The sequence below is a fragment of the Manis javanica genome, chromosome 10, assembly GCF_040802235.1.
Source record: "Manis javanica isolate MJ-LG chromosome 10, MJ_LKY, whole genome shotgun sequence".
In the NCBI taxonomy this organism is placed as follows: Eukaryota; Metazoa; Chordata; class Mammalia; order Pholidota; family Manidae; genus Manis; species Manis javanica.
In genome coordinates this window covers 88,157,679-88,176,376 of record NC_133165.1, presented here as the reverse complement: position 1 = coordinate 88,176,376, position 18,698 = coordinate 88,157,679, and the positions used below count along the sequence as shown (strand labels likewise).

Below are 18,698 nucleotides of genomic sequence, written 5' to 3'. Positions count from 1 at the left end.
ACTGCTTTGGATTCCAAACCTGCCTCTGTCATTTAAGCTCTTGGAACCTTGGTTAGGTTACTTAATCTCTCCGTACCTCAGTTTCTTTATCTGTAAAGTGGAGGTAATAACTTTAAGATGGTTGCGAAGATTAAGTGAATGGCGTGCTATCTGACTCACAATAGGCACTCAGTAAATATTAGCTATTAGCTGTTACTATTCCCTCTTTCCATGCTTTTCGTTCTCTCCGTTCTTGCCCTTTTCTCCTTTTCTTTTTTTTGAACCTTCGGTTTTGAGATGTCACTTAGATATGGAGGCTGAGAAGAATCGATTACATCTTGGTAGGGGGCGGGGTGCAGCACTTCACTGGCCCAGGTGAGCGCGAGATGATCATGAGATGATCAGCTGTCTCTTCGTTGTCTCTCCCCAGACCCCAAATGAGTGTTTGTTATAGGGAAGACAGGATCTGCTTTTCTTTCAGCCCCCTTTGCTATATTCCTTTTGCACAGGAGTTACTTCTTCAGATTCTCACCCAGAAATGTAATAGTCTCAAAGTAGTACAGGCACTGCACCAAGTGAAATAGAGAAAGGGGTGTTTCAGGAAAGAAAGTTTACATGTACAGGGGAGGCTCAGGGAAGGGAGGGCTTTGGAAGTTCCATAATAATTTGCATTCGTTCCATTGCTCTGTCCTCTGTCGGGAACTGTCCCAAACAGGCCAGTGTCTGAATCATAGCCAGGGGTCTCCATTACAAATTAAAGATGGTCATATACAGTTTTTTTTATTTAGGTTTTCACATGACAGTATTTGATTCTAGTTCCCTTTGCCCAGCCACACAGCCTCTGCCAGGCTGCCCCTCTCATCACAGCCAGCCTTCACCCAAAGAATTTAGATAAATGTACCTGGTTACATATGCATGTATGCATGTGTACATGTATGTACACGCACTTCCCTGTTCTGGATATTCCAGTATGCAAAAATCTAATAAGGTTAAGGATGAATCTGCATTTTGTCACAGCACTTCGTGAGCAGGGACCTGACTAGACACTCAAGAGATTTAAAAGGAGAAAAAACTCGATCACTGAATGTAGGGAAATCCCCACGTAAGTAGGGAGACAGGCAGTCCCACGTGAAACACCCAGCAAACATCCACAGATCCGCATGTCATTGGTGCAGAGTAATATAGCGTTTATCGTGAGGAGACAGATAGGTAGGAGTGTGTGTGGGGGGGGATGGTCCAAAGGTAACCTGAAGGGGGTGAATATTGGATCATCTTGAGCAAAGTCGGAGACAAGGTAGAGTAAAAGGAAAACATGCAGTGATTAACAATTCCTGTACAAAGAGGAGGAGGGAAGCTTCGACTCAGAATGAGCGGAGAGTGGAATGGTCCACGCTGAAAGGCTTTGAATGTTTAGAGGAGGCATTTTCTAGGGTGGGCAGTAGGGAGCCACCCCCGGTTATCAAGAAAATACTGGATCCTTGCTGATTTAATCACATGGACCACAGGGGATATGCTAGAGTGAAAAAACAGACCTGTGTCCTGTGGCAAGGACTATGCTTTTAAGGGGGGCAAGGCTGGAGGGCAGATTGGATGCTGTCCTGGCTCTGTCCCTAACAACAATGGGACCTCAGACCAATTACTCCCTCTTAATTTTCTTTCTGAAGAGAAGGGACCACGTTGGGTGGTTGCCAGAGTATCCTCCGGTCCTAACATTGTGTTCCCTGAATGTGTTCTTATCAAATATGTTCTTTACCAATGACTGTTTTGTAGGACCAACTAAGAGTATTCAGTCATTAATTCAATAAGTATTTATTAGCACCTACTGTGCCATTAGGGGGTGATGAGAAAAATACAATGGGATAGGATATGGGGATGAGCAAAAACAGACAAAAAAGCCAAAGTTCCTGCCCCTTAGAGGTTTCAGTCTAGTGCAGGTAGCATATATTTCATAGATTCTAATACTTAACATGTTAACATTTCTGAAGTCATGATGCATCTTAAAATCAGTAAAGTATAATTGGGAGCATTTGTTTTTTATTAGTGCCACATAAAATAATAGTGCAATCAGAATTGTACAGGTAACTGTAAAATTGCAGTGGGTAATTGCTGAGAAGAAAGGTGCATTGTATGATCATGTAAAAGAAGGTTCTGACCACCAGTCCGCTGAGTTGGGAGGAAGGTTTTCCTGAGGAAATGATGGTTGTTAGAGGTGAAGGATGTATAGGTGAGGTGTATGGTGTTCTGGGGAAGACTCCCCCAGGCAGAGGTGGAGGCCTGAGGTTGGAGAACTGCCAGGAGGTGTGACTGGAGCGCAGACCTGGGAGCTTAGCATGGACAAGGCTGGCAAGGCAGATGGGGAGCAAAACTCCCACAGCCTCCCAGGCCCTGGGCAGGGGTTTTGGTCCTTACCTGAATAATGGTGGGAGTCATCAAAGAGTTTAGGCAGGGAAGTAATGTGGTCTGAGGTGCATTTTGATGAGCTGCAGGTGAGAGTAGATGTGGGGCAATCAGCCAGCAGGCTATTGCAGTAAGATGAGAAAAGGGGTGATGGGGGTGGAGGAGGAAATGGAAAAGAGTAGGTGAATTCAAGACAAATTTATAAGGTAAAATTAACAGGACTCAGTGATGTATTGACAGGGAATAGAGAGGTGTGGAGAATTACTCACAGGTTTCTATCTTGGGCAACTCTGTGGATGGTAGCACCAGTTTCAGAGATGGATGGCCCTGGAGCCTGGTAGGACCCAAAGATGATTACGTAGTATCTGGAGGTTACAGAGGCTCCCATGGCAGCTTGAGGTGGGAGAGGCAGAGAACATGGGATTTCCTTCCATATTGGTTACTTTCTGACTTCCCCTGCTAAGGAAAGTTTCAGAGGGCAGGAGCAGGTCTGAACTGAATGCAGGGCTAGAATAGCAGAACACTAAGAAAAGTGATTCAAGTTGGAGAGGTTTGGCTTTTCCCCTTCTCTCCTTAGCACAAGACTGGCAGAAAGACAGATTGCTGAAGGTAGAGATCACAGAGCATCTTTAAATGGGGAGCCTTCTCGGCATAGGGGTCATTGGTGAAGTAGAAGATTGGGCAGCAGTGAAATTGACTCCTCTTTAGCCAGCTACCACCCTTCCCTAGAATGCCTCTCTACTACCCTCCAACATTTAAGGAAAGAAAAGGAAGGACAGGGCCTTTTAGCTGTATCTCTAAGCCTTAGTTCACTAAAGAGAAATATTTTTGGATGGGTAATATAGTCATTTGGGTATACTTTGAAAAATTACAAAAGGGCATACAGTGAAAAGTTTCCGCCCCTTCCCCCTTCTACTATCTTGTGTGTCATCGTTTGTTTCTGATTTTTATACAAATGGTGAAACTTTGCTGCACTTTGCTTTTTTCCCACTTGCTATTGTATCTTAGAGATTGCTCTGTATCAAGACAGAGCTTCTTCATTCTTTTTTTATGACTGCTTAGTGTCCCATTTTATGTTTGTGTATTGTTACTGATGGATATTTGGGCTGATTCCGATCTTCTGTATTTATAGGTAATGCTGAGATGGAAACCTTGCATATGCATCAATCTGGCCATGTGGGGCTATGTCTATAGGATGCATTTTTAGAATAGGAAGGTTCTATATAGAGACTATCTGTTCTTCATTTGTTCATTCATTCAGTATTTATTGAGTACCCATTATATACCAGATAGCTGTAGCAGGTACCAGGAATTCCTCTTTCAGTGAATCAGATCTGATCCCTGTCCTCATGGGATGTTATCCTCCAGAAAGGGGAAACATAATAATTACAAAAAAAACGAAGCATATACAAGGGGAGTAAAAAGGGAATCAGATAGAAAATAAGTTGGAAGGATCTGCTTTAAATAGTGTCAAGAAGCTTTCTTAGAGCAAGTGATATTTAAGCTGAGAACTGAAGGATGGGATGCAGCCAGGCAGTAGGTGTAGGACAGGGAGCTCTTCAAAGCCTCATCCACAGGGAGAAATGCTCAGCATCTGTAGGGGAGGAGATGAGGGAGGTGGTTGGAAGTGGAAGCCATCTGAGTGAGTGACTAAAGATGAGCCAACTAGGGAGGGGCTGCAAGTGAAGAGGAGAGTTAGGGAGACACGGCTACATGGGCAGCCAGTGGATGTTTGTGCGTAGAGGGCTTTGGGATTGAATATCTGTAGCTGGGTGAATTCAGGTAGGGGAATGGGAGAAGAGGCCACTTCCTCCCTGGATACTTTGGGAATGGGAGACCTCTGTAACTGGTGTGAGGGAGGCACAGTCTTACCACAGGCAGAGGATTGGCCAGAAAGCCTTGGCAAGAGCCATCTGTGCCTGTAGAAGAACGTCCTCCATCTTCTCTGTGGCTTTGGCAAAATAAAGGTGACATTGAAGGGGCATGGCCAGCTGGCTTTGGGCTGGCAGCAGAGTAAGCCAACTTGCCCAGAGCTCAGAGCTGGGAGTGGGTAGGAAATTGGGCTTGAAGACCCTCCCTCTGAACTTGGTACTCCTCTTTCCTCCCTACCCCTCTGCTTCCCTTCTGCCAAAGCCCATCTCTTTGCCCATCCTGGGTCCTGTGACTTTTCTCTCCCTCAACAGTCGGTTCCCGATTCTGGTCCCCGGCCCCCAGCAGCGCCTGCCCCCTTCCCACCGGGGCCCCCCATGATGCCACCGCCCTTCGTAAGTTTCACTTCTTTCCCTGGGCCTGGCTGTTCCAGCCTGCACCCAACTCCAGCCCCTCATGCTGCTGCACTGCCAGCACGTTTTGGGTGGTGCCCTCTGCTGCCTTTTTTAGAGGGATGGTTTTGCTTGGGCACTGGGGTGGGAGAAGCTGCTGCTGAGGTGTCCCCTTTGTCTTTTTGCCCTTGAGACCCCCTGGGGCTGGGGTCTGTAGTGTGGGGGGCAGGGTGGGGCTGCCTTTCTCTTTCCCTACTTCTCATCTGTATTCTTTAAATATGCCACAGAAGTCAGGCTGGCATAGCAACTGCTGGTCATTGAGTTGGGAAAAAAGGGTTGGGAGGCAGGGCCTGGAGGATTCAGGTACCCGGAGAGCTGCCTTCTGGCCCTGCCTCTAAGAGGCTTTTCTGGGGAGAGTTGCTGCTGAAGTGGAGCCTTCCAGTGACAACCTGGTGGCGGTCACAGTGCCCCTTTCCCTCTCCCTTCCCGATCTCAAGAAGCTGAGTGCTTGCCTGCTTAACCCAAAGGACCCCCCAGTTACCAGTTTTTCCTGGTATTGAGGATAGAGGCAGTTTCGTGCCGTGGAATTGCCTCAGAGCTGGGGTGGTGGGTGGGGAAGGCGAGAGAAAAGTGGGTGCTCCTGACAGGTCCAAGGCAGTGTCTTCTCTGCCCCATTTCTCCCTTTCCTCATTTCCAGATGCCCCCTCCAGGAATCCCCCCACCCTTTCCTCCAATGGGGCTGCCCCCCATGAGTCAGAGACCACCAGCCATCCCCCCTATGCCACCTGGTATCATGCCCCCAATGCTTCCACCAATGGGGGCGCCACCTCCACTCACACAGGTAATCCTTTCCCCTGCACTAGGGCTTCAGGAAACGCAGAGTTCATCTTGGGGTGGGAATGAGAGTGGGCATCTGGACTTCAAAAACTAGGTGGGAGGGGGTGGGGGCTTTGGGCCGGGCCGTGGGGCTCCGTCTGCTGAATGACTGGAGAAAACTCTCAGGTGAGGCTGAGAGCCTGGAACCTGGGGAGGTGCCCACAGGAGGCTCATGGTCCCAGCAGGGTCTCAGTACCCTGCCCAGCCTGTGCCTGCCCACACCTTGCTAGCTTGGTTTTGTCTTCCTTGTTTCTACAGATACCAGGAATGGTGCCTCCCATGATGCCAGGAATGCTGATGCCAGCGGTACCTGTCACCGCCGCGGTAAGCACTGGGGCCAGCCGGAGCCTTGTGTCTGCCCCACAGCCTTGGGTCTGACTTGGAGTACCTGGATGTGGCCTCCATTCTTCCTGTCTTCTGATCAACTCCGTCCTGCCGGCAGCACTCCCCATCCCCAAATCGTCCTCTCCAGCTGTGTTCAGCTCTTCTAGTCTCTTGCTTGCCCTCCAAGGCATATACATTCTCTCTCATTTCTCCACGCTATGCCCAGCTCCCTTAAGGGACACACCTAGGCCTGGCACTCCTTCCCTCACAGAGCTAGCACTGTGGACACCTGCATACAGTGCCCCCTTCACATCTTTTTTGTCTCTGGAGGGAACAGCAGCACTTGGGGATCTCGCTATACCTTCTTGTGCCATTGCTCAGTTTAGCAGAGTCTGGGTATATGTCAAATAGCATTTGACATCACTGTGGAGATGGGCCTTGGAGTCTGACTCAACAAAACAGTCTCACTTGAGAAACATGAAGAAAGCTGCAGGGTGGTCCCCCCACTAAGATCCTAGAGCCACAGCCCTGGATGAGGGGAAGCATGTTAGGGAGCAGAGGTCCCTGGGAGCAGGGCACATGGATCCTGGCCTGCTTCTCCATCCCCCATGGCCTGGGTCCTGGGGGCCACTGGGCTTGGCCCCAACCCTTCCCCCTCCTCTTTCTTCGGCAGACGGCTCCGGGTGCGGACACCGCCAGCTGTGAGTCTTCTAGGGGCCTGCTCCCCCCAGGCTCGGAGGTTGGGGGGTACAGGGAGAGGGGATCGTGGACTAGAGCCCACCCTGGATCATGCCTGTTGGGGTGCCAGGGAGCAGGGGATATTTAGTGGGGATGCAGTGAGGGAGGAACAGGTGGGGATAAGATGGGAGCTGGAACAAGGACTTAATATGTTTCCTTTGGCTTCTTTTCTAGCTGTTGTGGCTGGGACAGGTCCTCCGGTGAGTTCTTTCAGCTCAGGGGTCTCGGGGTAGAAAGGCTGAAATGGGAGTGCTGATGTAAATCTTTGGGGTGAGGAGAAGAAGCTTTGGGAAAGGGGCCTTGACAACCATTCTGTGCCCCCCTCCCCCAGAGGGCTCTATGGAGTGAGCATGTGGCCCCTGATGGGCGCATCTACTACTACAATGCTGACGACAAGCAGTCCGTGTGGGAGAAGCCCAGCGTGCTCAAGTCCAAGGCAGAGGTCCTGAGCGGGGCTTTCTGGCCCTTCCTTTCAGCTGCCTTGACCCTTCCAAATCCTTGGCTTCCCCTACATCTCTAACTGTACATGTGGTTCCTCTGATCCCAAGATCCCTGACTGCCCCCCGCACCCCCTAGGACCTTAAGAAGGCCACCTTCCCCATGTGGAGCCAGATCAGGTGGTAGCTAAAAACTGTCCCCCACTCGCTGGGCCCCCTGAGCTCTCCTCCATCTGCCTGGAGGGTGTGCACAGCCCACTCATGTCCTCTGACCATCTTCTTGCAGCTGCTGCTGTCCCAGTGTCCCTGGAAAGAGTACAAGTCTGACACAGGCAAATCTTACTATTACAACAACCGGAGCAAGGAATCCCGCTGGACTCGGCCCAAGGACCTGGATGACCTGGAGGGTGAGGAGGGCCTGGGTCCGGGCCTGCGCTCTGGGGAGTGGCCCTTATGACTCTGTGACCATGTTCTCTTTTCCTGTTGCAGCTCTAGTCAAACAAGAGGCTGCAGGGTGAGTGACTTGCCCACTTGCCCATCTATCCATCCATATTTGGGGCCACCTGAGGGGTGGGAATGAATGGATTCTCTCCCCATAATCCCTGCTCTGTGGGAGGAAGAGCCAGCTCTCAGTCTCCTTGTGGAGGGTCTGCTCTGGCCCCAGTCCTTCCAGGGATAGAGAGAGCAGCCAGCACCTGACCATCTTTATCCCTGCTCTGCTCGTGGGCACTGCCCTTCCGCTCACCCTCAGGAAACAGCAGCAGCAGCCGCCACAGCCTCCTCAGCCACAGCCTGACCCCCCACCTGTGCCACCGGGCCCCACCTCTGTGCCCACTAGCATCCTAGAACCTGAACCAGGTGGGAGTGAAGATTGCAATATGTCAGAGGCTGTCCAGCCTGTGGAGCAGGGGTTCCTGCAGCAGCTGGAGGAGGGTCCCAGCAGGTGAGGGCTGCACACACCCCCGCCCCGAGGCATTCCAGATGCTGGCCTCAGGCTCTCAGCCTGTCCCCCCTTGACCTCTGTCAGACCTTTCGGGAGGGGTATGAAGATCTGGGCATGATCTCTGAAAGGAAGAAAAGGGCTTCTCTGGGAAGCCAGGAGGGGGTGGTGCCACTGATCACAGTCACTGAAGGCTTCTACGACCGGGGGCTGCTGTGGCTGAGCCCCTGTGCCCCCCCCCAGTTCTGGACAGCATCAGCCACCACAGCAGGAGGAAGAGGAATCAAAGCCAGAACCAGAGAGGTCTGGCCTCAGCTGGAGTAACCGAGAGAAGGCAAAACAGGCCTTCAAGGAGCTACTGAGGGACAAGGTGCTGGGGTGGTGCTCCCAGGGTAGGCCTGGAGGGGGCTGGAGGTGGGCAGGCCCCGTGACCCCCACCTGCTCCATTCTAGGCTGTCCCCTCCAACGCCTCGTGGGAACAGGCCATGAAGATGGTGGTCACCGACCCCCGTTACAGGTAGGCCTGGGCAGAGGGAGCCAGGCCCTCTAGACCTCATTTATAAGAGATCTGGGCCAGGCACTCCCTGAGAAACCCCAGCTCAGCACTCAGCCCCGCAGGGTCCAGAGTCTAGAGAGTGATACATGGGTGAAGATGCAAGGGGGAAGAGAAGCTGGAGGGCCTCTGGGAGGTGGGGGAGGTTTCTGACATAAGACATTCAATAAATGCTTGTTGAATTGAATTGATTTGAATTGAATTAATTTGGGAAAGGGGGGCTGGATAGGGCAGAGGCCGGACTGTGACTTCAGCACCCCAAGCAGAAGGGCCCAGTATTAGCAGTGTCTTGGAGACCCGTACTGCCTCTCACCCCTCGCTACACCCCAGAGACCTGTCTTGCCTCCCTGTGCCCCTGAGCCCCTACAGCCTGCTGTGCCCGTGCATGGACCCCTCACTAGTTCTGTGTGATGTGACGCTGCCTAGCAGGCTGAGTAGGGTGGTTTGGGCTGATTCTGTCCCCACACCACTCCCACCCTCTACAACCCAGTGCCTTACCCAAACTGAGTGAGAAAAAGCAGGCATTCAATGCCTACAAGGCGCAGCGGGAGAAGGAGGAGAAGGAAGAGGCCCGGCTAAAGGCCAAGGAGGCCAAGCAGACCTTGCAGCATTTCCTGGAGCAGCATGAACGCATGACCTCCACCACCCGCTACCGGTCAGGGGGATGGGCTGGGGTGGGGCCTGGGAACCCTGAGAACACTGGGCCCAGGGTCTGTGTTCTCTGCCCACCTACCCACAGCCCATATGCTCTGCAGGCGGGCAGAACAGACCTTTGGGGAGTTGGAGGTCTGGGCTGTGGTCCCTGAGAGGGATCGAAAAGAAGTTTATGATGATGTCCTCTTCTTTCTGGCCAAGAAGGAGAAGGTAACAAGTCACTGGGTTGGATCAGTCAGCTCTAGTTTTGTCTTAGACTCTCCATGTCTCTGCTCACTTAGGGACCCTGGTTCACTTCTGTGCTGCCCCAGGGTCCCAGCTCCTTACATGGAAGCTGGTGTGGCACTTGTACACCCCCACTTCTGGTCTGCCTACAACCTGGGCATGGAAAGGCAGGAGGGAGTCTGAGGGCTTGGACTATAAACTGTCCTCCTTCCCCTTTCTGAGAACATGAAAGCTTTGAGCTTTCTAAGGTTCCCTAGCTGCTAGCCTTGCCTCAAATTTCTGCCCAGGCCCATTTGTGTAGGTCCAGCCTGCCCTGCCTTACCCTGACCCTGTGGCTCCATAGGAACAGGCCAAGCAGCTCCGGCGTCGCAATATCCAAGCCCTGAAGAGCATCCTGGATGGGATGAGTAGCGTCAACTTCCAAACCACATGGTCCCAGGCCCAGCAGTACCTCATGGATAATCCCAGCTTTGCACAGGACCATCAGCTGCAGAGTAAGCCCGAGGCTCCACTCTCGCCTGTCCTTTCCCCTTTCCTCCCTGACCTGAGCTCCCAGAACCTGCCTTATGTGGCTCCCTTACACCTGCCTGGATGCCCTTCTGGACATCCAGGACTGCCCACACTCTCTTACTCCTTGTATCTCTTTGGACTCTGGAGATCCCACAGTGCTTAAGGACACCCCCTCCCTGCCTTCAGGGTTGACATGGACATTGTATGTCCTTTGAGGAAGAGCTCTGGGACAGGAATCAGGAGACCTAGAGATTATTTTTATAGCTCATGTGAATATTAAATTGTCATGGCATAGTGGGCCTTGACTGGTCACACATGTTATAGTAAACTGTTGTTGACCTGTAATCACTGGTGATATCAGAAATTCACCTTGTGACATTTCCTCAAAGCATGATTGATAGCCAGTTCCATAGAACAAAACCTCTGATTTAGAGATAACTGGTTTCATATGATGACTTCTAGTAACTGAATTCACAAGAGCTGAGCACTTGCTAGTTTTTCCATATACAGTTAATGGGGCCTCCTCAAAAACCACCACTCCAGTAGCCTCCCCCCCCCAGAGCCCCCTGCCCTCCTTGTCCCACCTTGGTCATCCCTGGCACCTGTAGGGGTGGCATCCTCAAAGCTCTGGGGGTGCTAGGGTCTCAAAGGGTGTCCCGGCAGTGTGGTGCCTGCTGACCTCCTCCCTGTACTTAGACATGGACAAGGAAGATGCATTGATCTGCTTTGAGGAGCATATCCGGGCTTTGGAGAGAGAGGAGGAAGAGGAGCGGGAGCGGGCCCGGCTTCGGGAGCGGCGCCAACAACGCAAGAACCGGGAGGCCTTTCAGGTATATTCACCACCCTCTGGACCGGAGCTCAGTTCAGCCTCAGACCATCTTCTGTCCACCCAGGCTGCGCCTCTTGGCCAGGCCCACTGTTTTTTGTCTGTGCCCAGTCCTGTCCCAGCAACATGGGGCTTCTCTGTGCCTGCAGTTTTGTGTTCCTCAGCTCTGGGCCACGCTCCTCTAGGGAGACTGATGTATGCACCACCTAGAAACTGCCAGCAGAGAGCACCCTAAAGGCACGGCTTGGCAGCTAGGCCAAGGTTACTTCCTTTTGGTGGGGAGCCAGACAGGCATAGCTAGTTATTCCCCAGCTTGGAGGTGGCGATGGTGACAGTGGTAATGGTGGGTGTAACTTAGCTGTAACACGTCAGGAAGTTGAAACCAAGTCATGGGAAGATAGTGCTGCAGGCAAGCTTCTGTCTCTCTCTCCTGGCCCAGCTCGCACTAAGGTTTCAGTCTGTCCCAGTCGGTATTTATGTTCTCTCCTGTTGCATTGCTCTCTGCTTCCCCATCCGTATCTCCCCATCTCTGCCTCCCTTGCCTGCATTTGCTCAATCAAGATGGTCCCTGCCTCTCCCTGCCATCCCCCTCTTCCTCCCCAGTCTTTGGTTCTGCGTCCCTCCCTGTCTCTCTCACCCTATAACTGGCTTCTCCCTGCTCAGACCTTCCTGGACGAGCTGCACGAGACAGGGCAGCTGCATTCTATGTCCACCTGGATGGAGCTGTACCCAGCAGTCAGCACTGATGTCCGCTTTGCCAACATGCTGGGCCAGCCGGGTAAGGCAGCCAGGCTACCCCTCCTCTGGCCTGGCTTCCTGCCCTGCCATCCTCTCTACACCCCCACTCCCTGCTCCTGTCCTCGATCCCACCCCGAGGCCTTGGGAAGCTGCCGCCGCCAGGCCCCCCTCCCTCCCTCCCCCGCAGGCTCCACCCCTCTGGACTTGTTCAAGTTCTATGTGGAGGAGTTGAAGGCACGATTCCATGATGAGAAGAAGATCATTAAGGACATCCTTAAGGTGAGGGAGGCCAGGGGCTGTGGGCAGATGCAGGCCATGCTCTCTGGACAGGACTCCCTGCTAAGTCCTGTTTTGTAGGAGGATTTCAGCTGAATTTAGCAAATACCTGCTGTGATCCTTTACTGTGCACTGGGGACACAGAAATAAATATGATTTTAGCCCATAGGAAGTCATGTCCTAATAGGAAAATAGTCATGACATTTATTATATAGAGGGGCAAGTGTTATTACAGAGATGAGAACCAGAAGAATTGGCATTTGAACTGCACCTGGGTGGAGGTAGGTAGAGGTCCTGGGCATAGGGTACCACAGGGGCAAAGGTGGAATGGAAGGTCATGGTAGGTTTGAGGAGCAGGAAGCATAGCTAAGTTATAAACTGGTAGCCCTCAGATACATTCCTTCTGGCCTATAGGGTGGTTTAGAAAAATTTGGTATTCATTGCTAACATTTTAAAATCAGGAGATTGCACATAAAAATCTGGATTTTCAGCTTCTCTTGAAAATTTGGATTACCTATCAGCGCTGGGCTGGTTTTGCAAGGCATTCAGTAGACTCAAGCTGAGATGCCACTGTGTTTTAGAAGGGGCATATCGGCCTTATCTTCACCACTCTGGTCACTGCCCTGATGTGGCAGTGAGTTCAGCTGCCATTTACCTACTGTCACACGTGTGCATCGCTTTTCTTACACTGGAGAAATGGTTCTCATCCATTTCTATCAAAGGTGAAAAAGTGATTGTATTTCAGAAAATACAAAAACAAAGGTGAAAAGTGACAGCCTTGCATTTCAGAAGAGAACCAAAGAGCCTGTTTCTTTGTGGAAGCGAAGAACCTTCTAATGTGCTGACGAGGCAGTGCGCATGGTGGTTAGGAGCAGCACTGTGGAGGCAGACGCCTGGTGGTACAAGTCCAGCCTAAGCACTTTCTCGTTGTGTGACTTTGGGCAGATTTCTTAACCTTTCTAAGCCTTAGTTTCCTCGTCTGAAAAATGGGGAGTTTTCCATCACGTACATCTAATTACTGAGGGAAGTATTTGGGACCTGGGGTGAGCAGGGTCTGAAAATAAAGCTAGAAATGTCCCACTGCACACACATTTCTTTGAAGCCCTGTGTTTTGCCTCACAAATTCATGCAGGTGTTGCATTTTAATACCATATTACTTCTCTGCTTAATATAAACTTAGTATTTTTAAATTATTTACCATTAGGTAAGACAATAGCATATTGTCCTGTGGTTTCCTGTTTCTCTGGACCCACATGCCCCAGTTTGGAAGTAGAGTCCCACATGTGAAATGCCTTGAATGAAATAAGTACTTTGGGTTTTTATCTTGTAAGTAATGGGGAGCCAGGGAATAAACTGACGAGATGACATCTTGGAAGAACCATGGTGATAGTGAAGGGTAGCACCTCCAAGGCTGATGAGCACTTGTATCCTTGGGGAGGTGGGTTGGGGAGGCCAGTACCTGACACCTCAGGATACTGAAAGTGATAATGGCAAGTAATTCAAACAGATTTTGAGCCTTCCTCCTCTTCTGTCTCATGCCAAGCCTCTCTCCCTGCTCTTGGGGCCATTTGGTAGAAAAGCCTGAGCAGCACTGGGCTCTCAGGACTGGTTAGAGGTGTAGGAGGTGAGCAGGGAGGCTCTTGCAGGAATCTAGGTGGGAAAGGAGCTCAAGGCAGGCCCGGCTGGGATGGCAGATAAGGCTGGGGCTCCAGCTGTGTTGCAGAGACCCCTAGATTTCCTCAGAGGTGCCTTGGATATGCAAGGGGAAGTTGAGTGGGGGGATTTTAATGCTTGTTTTTGTATTTTGAAGTACAGCAGCTTCTCTTTTATACATTGAGGTTCTATGTAAGATTTTGATTGAAAAAATGTTTTCTGCTGTTAAAAAAAGAAAGTTCAAAATCAGGATAGTTGTTCAGAAGTAGAATTGACATGACTCTGTGAAATAGAGGGAAAGGAAGGAATGACTTGGAAGTTGGCAGGGGTGGATGATGACACTGTTGGTAAGGATCAAGCAGGAAGAACAGAACAGGCCTGGAAAAATAGGAATTCCATTTAGGGAATTACTCTTAAGAGCATCCTGGGATAGAGAGGAATACAGCAAATACCATATTTTATTTTTTTATTAATGTATCAAATACCATATTTTAAATAGGATAATCATATAAAGTAGAAATCTCTATATCCCAAATATAAAAAATATCTAAATTTTATTGAATGCTTAACTTTAGCCACAGAGTGGCTGGTCCTCCAGACAGGCCTGCGTGAGTCTTTGCTGAGTCCGTCCCCACACCACCTGAGAAAGCAGCTGCTTCAGTTTCCCTTCTTCTCCCTCTTTGGGTCCCTACCTGTGGAGGACGGGCAAGCCCAAGAGTCCCTGTGGCCACCCACCAGCCAGCTGGACTGGTGGCACCTCTTACCCCATAGGGTAATGCAGAGCCCTGGACTTGGAACAGCGGGAAGATCGAAGCTCCAGGTCTGGGAGATCCATGGGGATGGGGCTCACGGGAAATGAATTCTCTTGGGATCTGCTGATTTGAAGTGTCTAAGAAATACCCAGTTTACCCAGCCCAAACCAGTTTCTCCAAAAATTAGGAGAGAGGGTCTGGGACCGTGTAGATTGAAAAGACTAAGTACTGTTCTCAGGGGAACAAGCACATACAAGAGGGTAAAAGAGCTCAGAGAGACAGATGACGACCCTGGAGAGCGGAGTGTGGAAGGTTGAACGGCAGAGGTGCCAAGGATGAGTGAGGACAGAGAAGGGGCTCTTGGGGTTGGCCATTAGGAACCTGAGCAGCGACAGTCTGTGGGAGAGCAGTGTCTGTGGAGAGGGTTCAGTGGGTACAGTAGCACCAGCTTTAGAGTTGGGTAACTCTTGGCTGTTTATTGGTTGAGATCTCTGCAAATTATATAGTGTCTGAGCCTCGATTTCCTCTTCTGTAAAGTGGGGATAATTTGTGCAAGGTTGTGAGAATTAAATACTTGTAAAGTGTCTGATAGTAGGCCCAATAATAAATGTTTATTTTCCTTTGTGCTGAAATTTAAAGATTTTGAAATAAAGCTAAAGAAGCAGAGGTTGTCAGTTTGAGAAAGGTGAGAGCAGGTGGAAAAGTATGTCCCAGGTTAAGTAAGGTATGCACTCGAAAGGAGGAGCCAGTGAAGAGGTGAGGTCGAAGCTTTCAATTCCCTGAAAGAGAGATGACATGCTGTTTGAGAAGCCTGGAGAACGTGGGTTGAGGAAGTCCTTTTGGAAAAGGCAAGAAGACTATGCGCCCCTGCCCTCAGCAGGAAGGCTGGAGGAAGTTGGAGCTGTGCAGAGGGAGCACAAGGGCATCTGGGCCTGTGCCCCAGCTGATTGGAGAGCCAGCCTTCAAACTCCATTTGCTACACTTTCCATCAAGTGGCCAAATGAGATAACTTTCCTAACCCTCTGCTTTCACGGGGGTGTTGGGAGGCTTCAGTGTGAAGCTCAGAGCCTGGCCTGTGGTGTTTTGAGAATGTGAGGTATTTTTAACGTTTGGGACTTGGATACCTGCTGGCCTCTTTCTCCTGTGGACTATGTGGTCTGTGTGGGTATAATGCTTAAACTATGGGTTTTGGCATTAAAAAGACCTGGGGTAGTTCTCCGTGAATAGCCAGGAAACCTTGGACAAGTGCTTATTTCTGTAGACCTTGGTCTCTTCATCTGCATAAAATTAGGAGACTAGGACTTACGTTTAACTTTAGAAACTGATGATTAAGGGGATCAATATGTGTGAAGCACCTCATCATGGTACTGGGTACTTAGTAAGCACCAGTGAATACAGGCGAAGGATGGGACCAGCAGATGTTGACTGAGAATGCAAGGGGGCTGGTTTTGCAAGGCATTCAGTAGACTCAAGGCAAGCCCAGCTGGGACCTAAACTTTAAGCCAATGGAACAAATAACTAATTGTGGGAAACTCAGTCATCAACCAGCAGGCACTGTACACATGCACATACACACACATCCTGCTCCCTCTTCCCATGTGAACCCCCCCGCCAGCTCCCTATGACATCCAAGGGTAGGTGTGGGGAGGGGGAGAGTTTAATCGTTAGATGGTGAGGACTTGGACAGCTTGTTTTCCAAAGTGCATCCCAGTCCTGTGGATCTCTTCTGGGAGCAGGGCCTTCTTGAGCATCCTAGTCTGACCTCTCTGCCTGCCCCAGAGGCCAGCTTTGGGCCTTGGGCCTAAGATGCCCCCTTACTTCATGCACTGCTGTGCCCACAGGACCGGGGCTTCTGCGTGGAGGTGAACACAGCCTTTGAGGACTTCGCCCATGTCATAAGCTTTGACAAGAGGGCTGCTGCGCTGGACGCAGGCAACATCAAGCTGACCTTCAATAGTGTGAGTGCCCAGGCAGGCCAGGGCTGTAGCCAGGGCTCCATTCTTAAATGCATCCCTGTGTCTTGTTCCATTCCTTCTCACTCACTGCCTCATGTGACAGTAGCCCCAGTTCATTGATAGTAGGAGCCCACACCCCAACTTCCCACCTTGTAAGGTGTGCCTGAGTGGGGTCCAGGCTCCCACACTCCTGGGTGACCCCATTTTGCGTCCTTTCTGCCCTCAGCTGCTGGAGAAAGCAGAGGCACGAGAGAGAGAGCGGGAGAAGGAGGAGGCACGAAGGATGCGGCGCAGGGAAGCTGCCTTTCGAAGCATGCTGAGGCAGGCTGTGCCTGCTGTGGAGCTGGGCACTGCCTGGGAAGAGGTCAGGACTGCAGCCTGGCACCACACACCACCCCAGTCCTGAGGGCAGCTGTGCTTGGCCACTTCTGGGGGCCCACCCGTCATAGCACAGCTCACGACCAGCTCCGGCTCCCTTCCTTCCTCTGCCCCAGCCCTGTGCTCATGGCGGTGTCCATGCCATGCCAGGGCTGGTCTGATCAGTAATGCTCTCCCGTTCAAGGTCCGTGAGCGCTTTGTGTGCGACTCAGCCTTTGAGCAGATAACCCTGGAGTCGGAGCGGATCCGGCTCTTCCGGGAGTTCCTGCAGGTACTGGAGGTGAGGCAGCGCTCTGGTCCTCCGTATTGGACACCCAAGGCCAGCTCAGTAGAGACCTCAGTGACCTCTCACTCCACCCCGGGGCTCTCCTTTCCCTGCACAACTAAGGAAAGAGAGGTCTTAGGGTGCCCCCTGGGTAGGCCTAAGGCCCTGGCCTGAGAGGAGGAGGCAAAACCAGATTTTAGGATGCAGGGTCCTTCCTGGGGCTAATATGGTGCTTTCCTCACCCCACCCTCTGCCTTTACCAGACTGAGTGCCAGCACCTCCACACCAAAGGCCGAAAACACAGCAGGAAGGGCAAGAAGCACCATCGCAAGCGTTCCCACTCGCCCTCAGTGAGTTGGCGGGTAGGAGGGATGTGGGGTAAGGCTGGATTGTTTTGGGGAAAGAACCACTTTACTTTTTCCCATTTGTCACCTGCCCTGGAGGGAGATTTCTTTGGCCCCAGATCCTCCTCTCAGTCTCCAGTTCCCAGGCTGAAAGGCTCCAGAGGCCAGAGCGCCTCAGCACTGACATGTATCTGCTGGTCTGCCCAGGGCTCTGAGTCAGAAGAGGAGGAACTGCCCCCACCGTCTCTCCGGCCCCCCAAACGGAGGAGGCGGAACCCCTCAGAGTCAGGCTCTGAGCCTTCTTCCTCACTTGATTCAGTTGAAAGTGGGGGTGCTGCCCTTGGAGGACGGGGCTCCCCATCCTCCCGCCTTTTCCTTGGATCAGGTAAGCAGTTGGGAGCTAGAGAAGTTGGTCCAAACTGAGGAGGCCCTGGGTACCCCCTCCAGCCCCTGAGGGGAGAGTGGACTTGGGGGCTGCAGCTGCTGGCCCCACCCAGGCAGGAAACGGGCAGACTGAAGGAAAATTGGACTGACTGAGACTTCCTCAGACAGGTCCCTGTCTATGAAGAATGAGCAGATGGACTGTGGCAGAGAAAAGGATGAGCCCTCCCTTCTCCTGTGGGACTTAGTGGGGATTTTTCTATCTCCAGATCATGGCCTTCGGAAAGCCAAGAAACCAAAAAAGAAAACTAAGAAGAGAAGACACAAGTCGGTGCGTAGAGAAGGAACGTCTACCCGAGGCCCTGCTATTTTGTGAGCTCTCTTCCACCCGCCTGTTGCACCTCCTGGGCTGTTTTCCACGGGAACTGAGGAGGCGGGCTCTGGGCTCTTACAGAACAGTCCTGAGAGCGAGACAGACCCCGAGGAGAAAGCTGGCAAGGAGAGTGACGAGAAAGAACCAGAACAGGACAAGGACAGGGAGCTCCGGCGGGCAGAGCTCCCTAACCGCTCCCCAGCTTTTGGAATCAAGAAGGAGAAGGTGAGAGGCAGGCACCGGGCCCCAGCCCGGTCAGCACTCTGTCCAGGCCTCCACGGCCCTCGGGGGAGGCTGTGGGTGAGCTGTGCCTTTGCTCCACCAGACGGGCTGGGACACGTCGGAAAGTGAGCTGAGCGAGGGTGAGCTGGAAAGGCGGCGGCGGACGCTCCTGCAGCAGCTGGACGACCACCAATGACCCGACGAGCTGCTCTGACTCTGGTCTGCACGAGGCTATGACTCCTAGGTCACCCTCACTGTCTGCCCCAGACTCCTTCCTCAGTCTGGTCTGTGTCCACTTTTCTTCAGTAACCCCACCCCAACACACCTTTGCCAGCACCTCCCAAGGTGTTCAGGGGCCTCCCCACTTCCCAGACAACTAGTGCAGTCCTTGCCCTCAGCCCTAGACCAGAGATTGGTGGTGTATGCCATGTGGGGTGGGTGGTGCCAGTAGATAAAATGTGAGAAGGGGCCTCCAGGGAAGAGTGACAGGCTGGTGACAGGCAGGGTCCTTACCCTCTAGCATCAGTGCCTGCTCCTGCCTGCCCGGGACCTGGGGCTCAACAACTACTTTCAGCCCTGGGACCCAGTATATGTGTGTTCTGTTTTGTTTTTGTTTTTTAAATAACAATATTTATAACATG

At 51.7% G+C, this 18,698-nt stretch overlaps 1 protein-coding gene across 5 annotated transcripts in view; it reads left to right on the top strand.

The window, feature by feature from the left end:
* Positions 1–18,698, top strand: part of PRPF40B (pre-mRNA processing factor 40 homolog B) — a 20,893-nt gene extending 2,195 nt beyond the window's left edge. The window contains exons 2-26 of one of the 5 annotated variants that reach the window (XM_036992079.2): positions 4,560–4,640; positions 5,335–5,478; positions 5,772–5,837; positions 6,511–6,538; positions 6,750–6,775; positions 6,907–7,017; positions 7,299–7,419; positions 7,502–7,526; positions 7,764–7,955; positions 8,196–8,322; positions 8,405–8,469; positions 8,996–9,160; positions 9,261–9,369; positions 9,728–9,878; positions 10,591–10,724; positions 11,384–11,498; positions 11,646–11,737; positions 15,981–16,097; positions 16,321–16,458; positions 16,657–16,752; positions 17,001–17,087; positions 17,289–17,466; positions 17,732–17,793; positions 17,917–18,060; positions 18,161–18,698. In XM_036992079.2, the coding sequence (XP_036847974.1) occupies positions 4,560–4,640; positions 5,335–5,478; positions 5,772–5,837; positions 6,511–6,538; positions 6,750–6,775; positions 6,907–7,017; positions 7,299–7,419; positions 7,502–7,526; positions 7,764–7,955; positions 8,196–8,322; positions 8,405–8,469; positions 8,996–9,160; positions 9,261–9,369; positions 9,728–9,878; positions 10,591–10,724; positions 11,384–11,498; positions 11,646–11,737; positions 15,981–16,097; positions 16,321–16,458; positions 16,657–16,752; positions 17,001–17,087; positions 17,289–17,466; positions 17,732–17,793; positions 17,917–18,060; positions 18,161–18,253 (2,667 nt within the window). In that variant the 3' untranslated portion in view covers positions 18,254–18,698. Of the gene's footprint in view, positions 1–4,559; positions 4,641–5,334; positions 5,479–5,771; positions 5,838–6,510; positions 6,539–6,749; positions 6,776–6,906; positions 7,018–7,298; positions 7,420–7,501; positions 7,527–7,763; positions 7,956–8,195; positions 8,323–8,404; positions 8,470–8,995; positions 9,161–9,260; positions 9,370–9,727; positions 9,879–10,590; positions 10,725–11,383; positions 11,499–11,645; positions 11,738–15,980; positions 16,098–16,320; positions 16,459–16,656; positions 16,753–17,000; positions 17,088–17,288; positions 17,467–17,731; positions 17,835–17,916; positions 18,061–18,160 lie in introns of all 5 variants that reach the window. The other 4 variants (XM_073213556.1, XM_073213557.1, XM_073213558.1 and 1 more) reach the window with 4 other exon arrangements.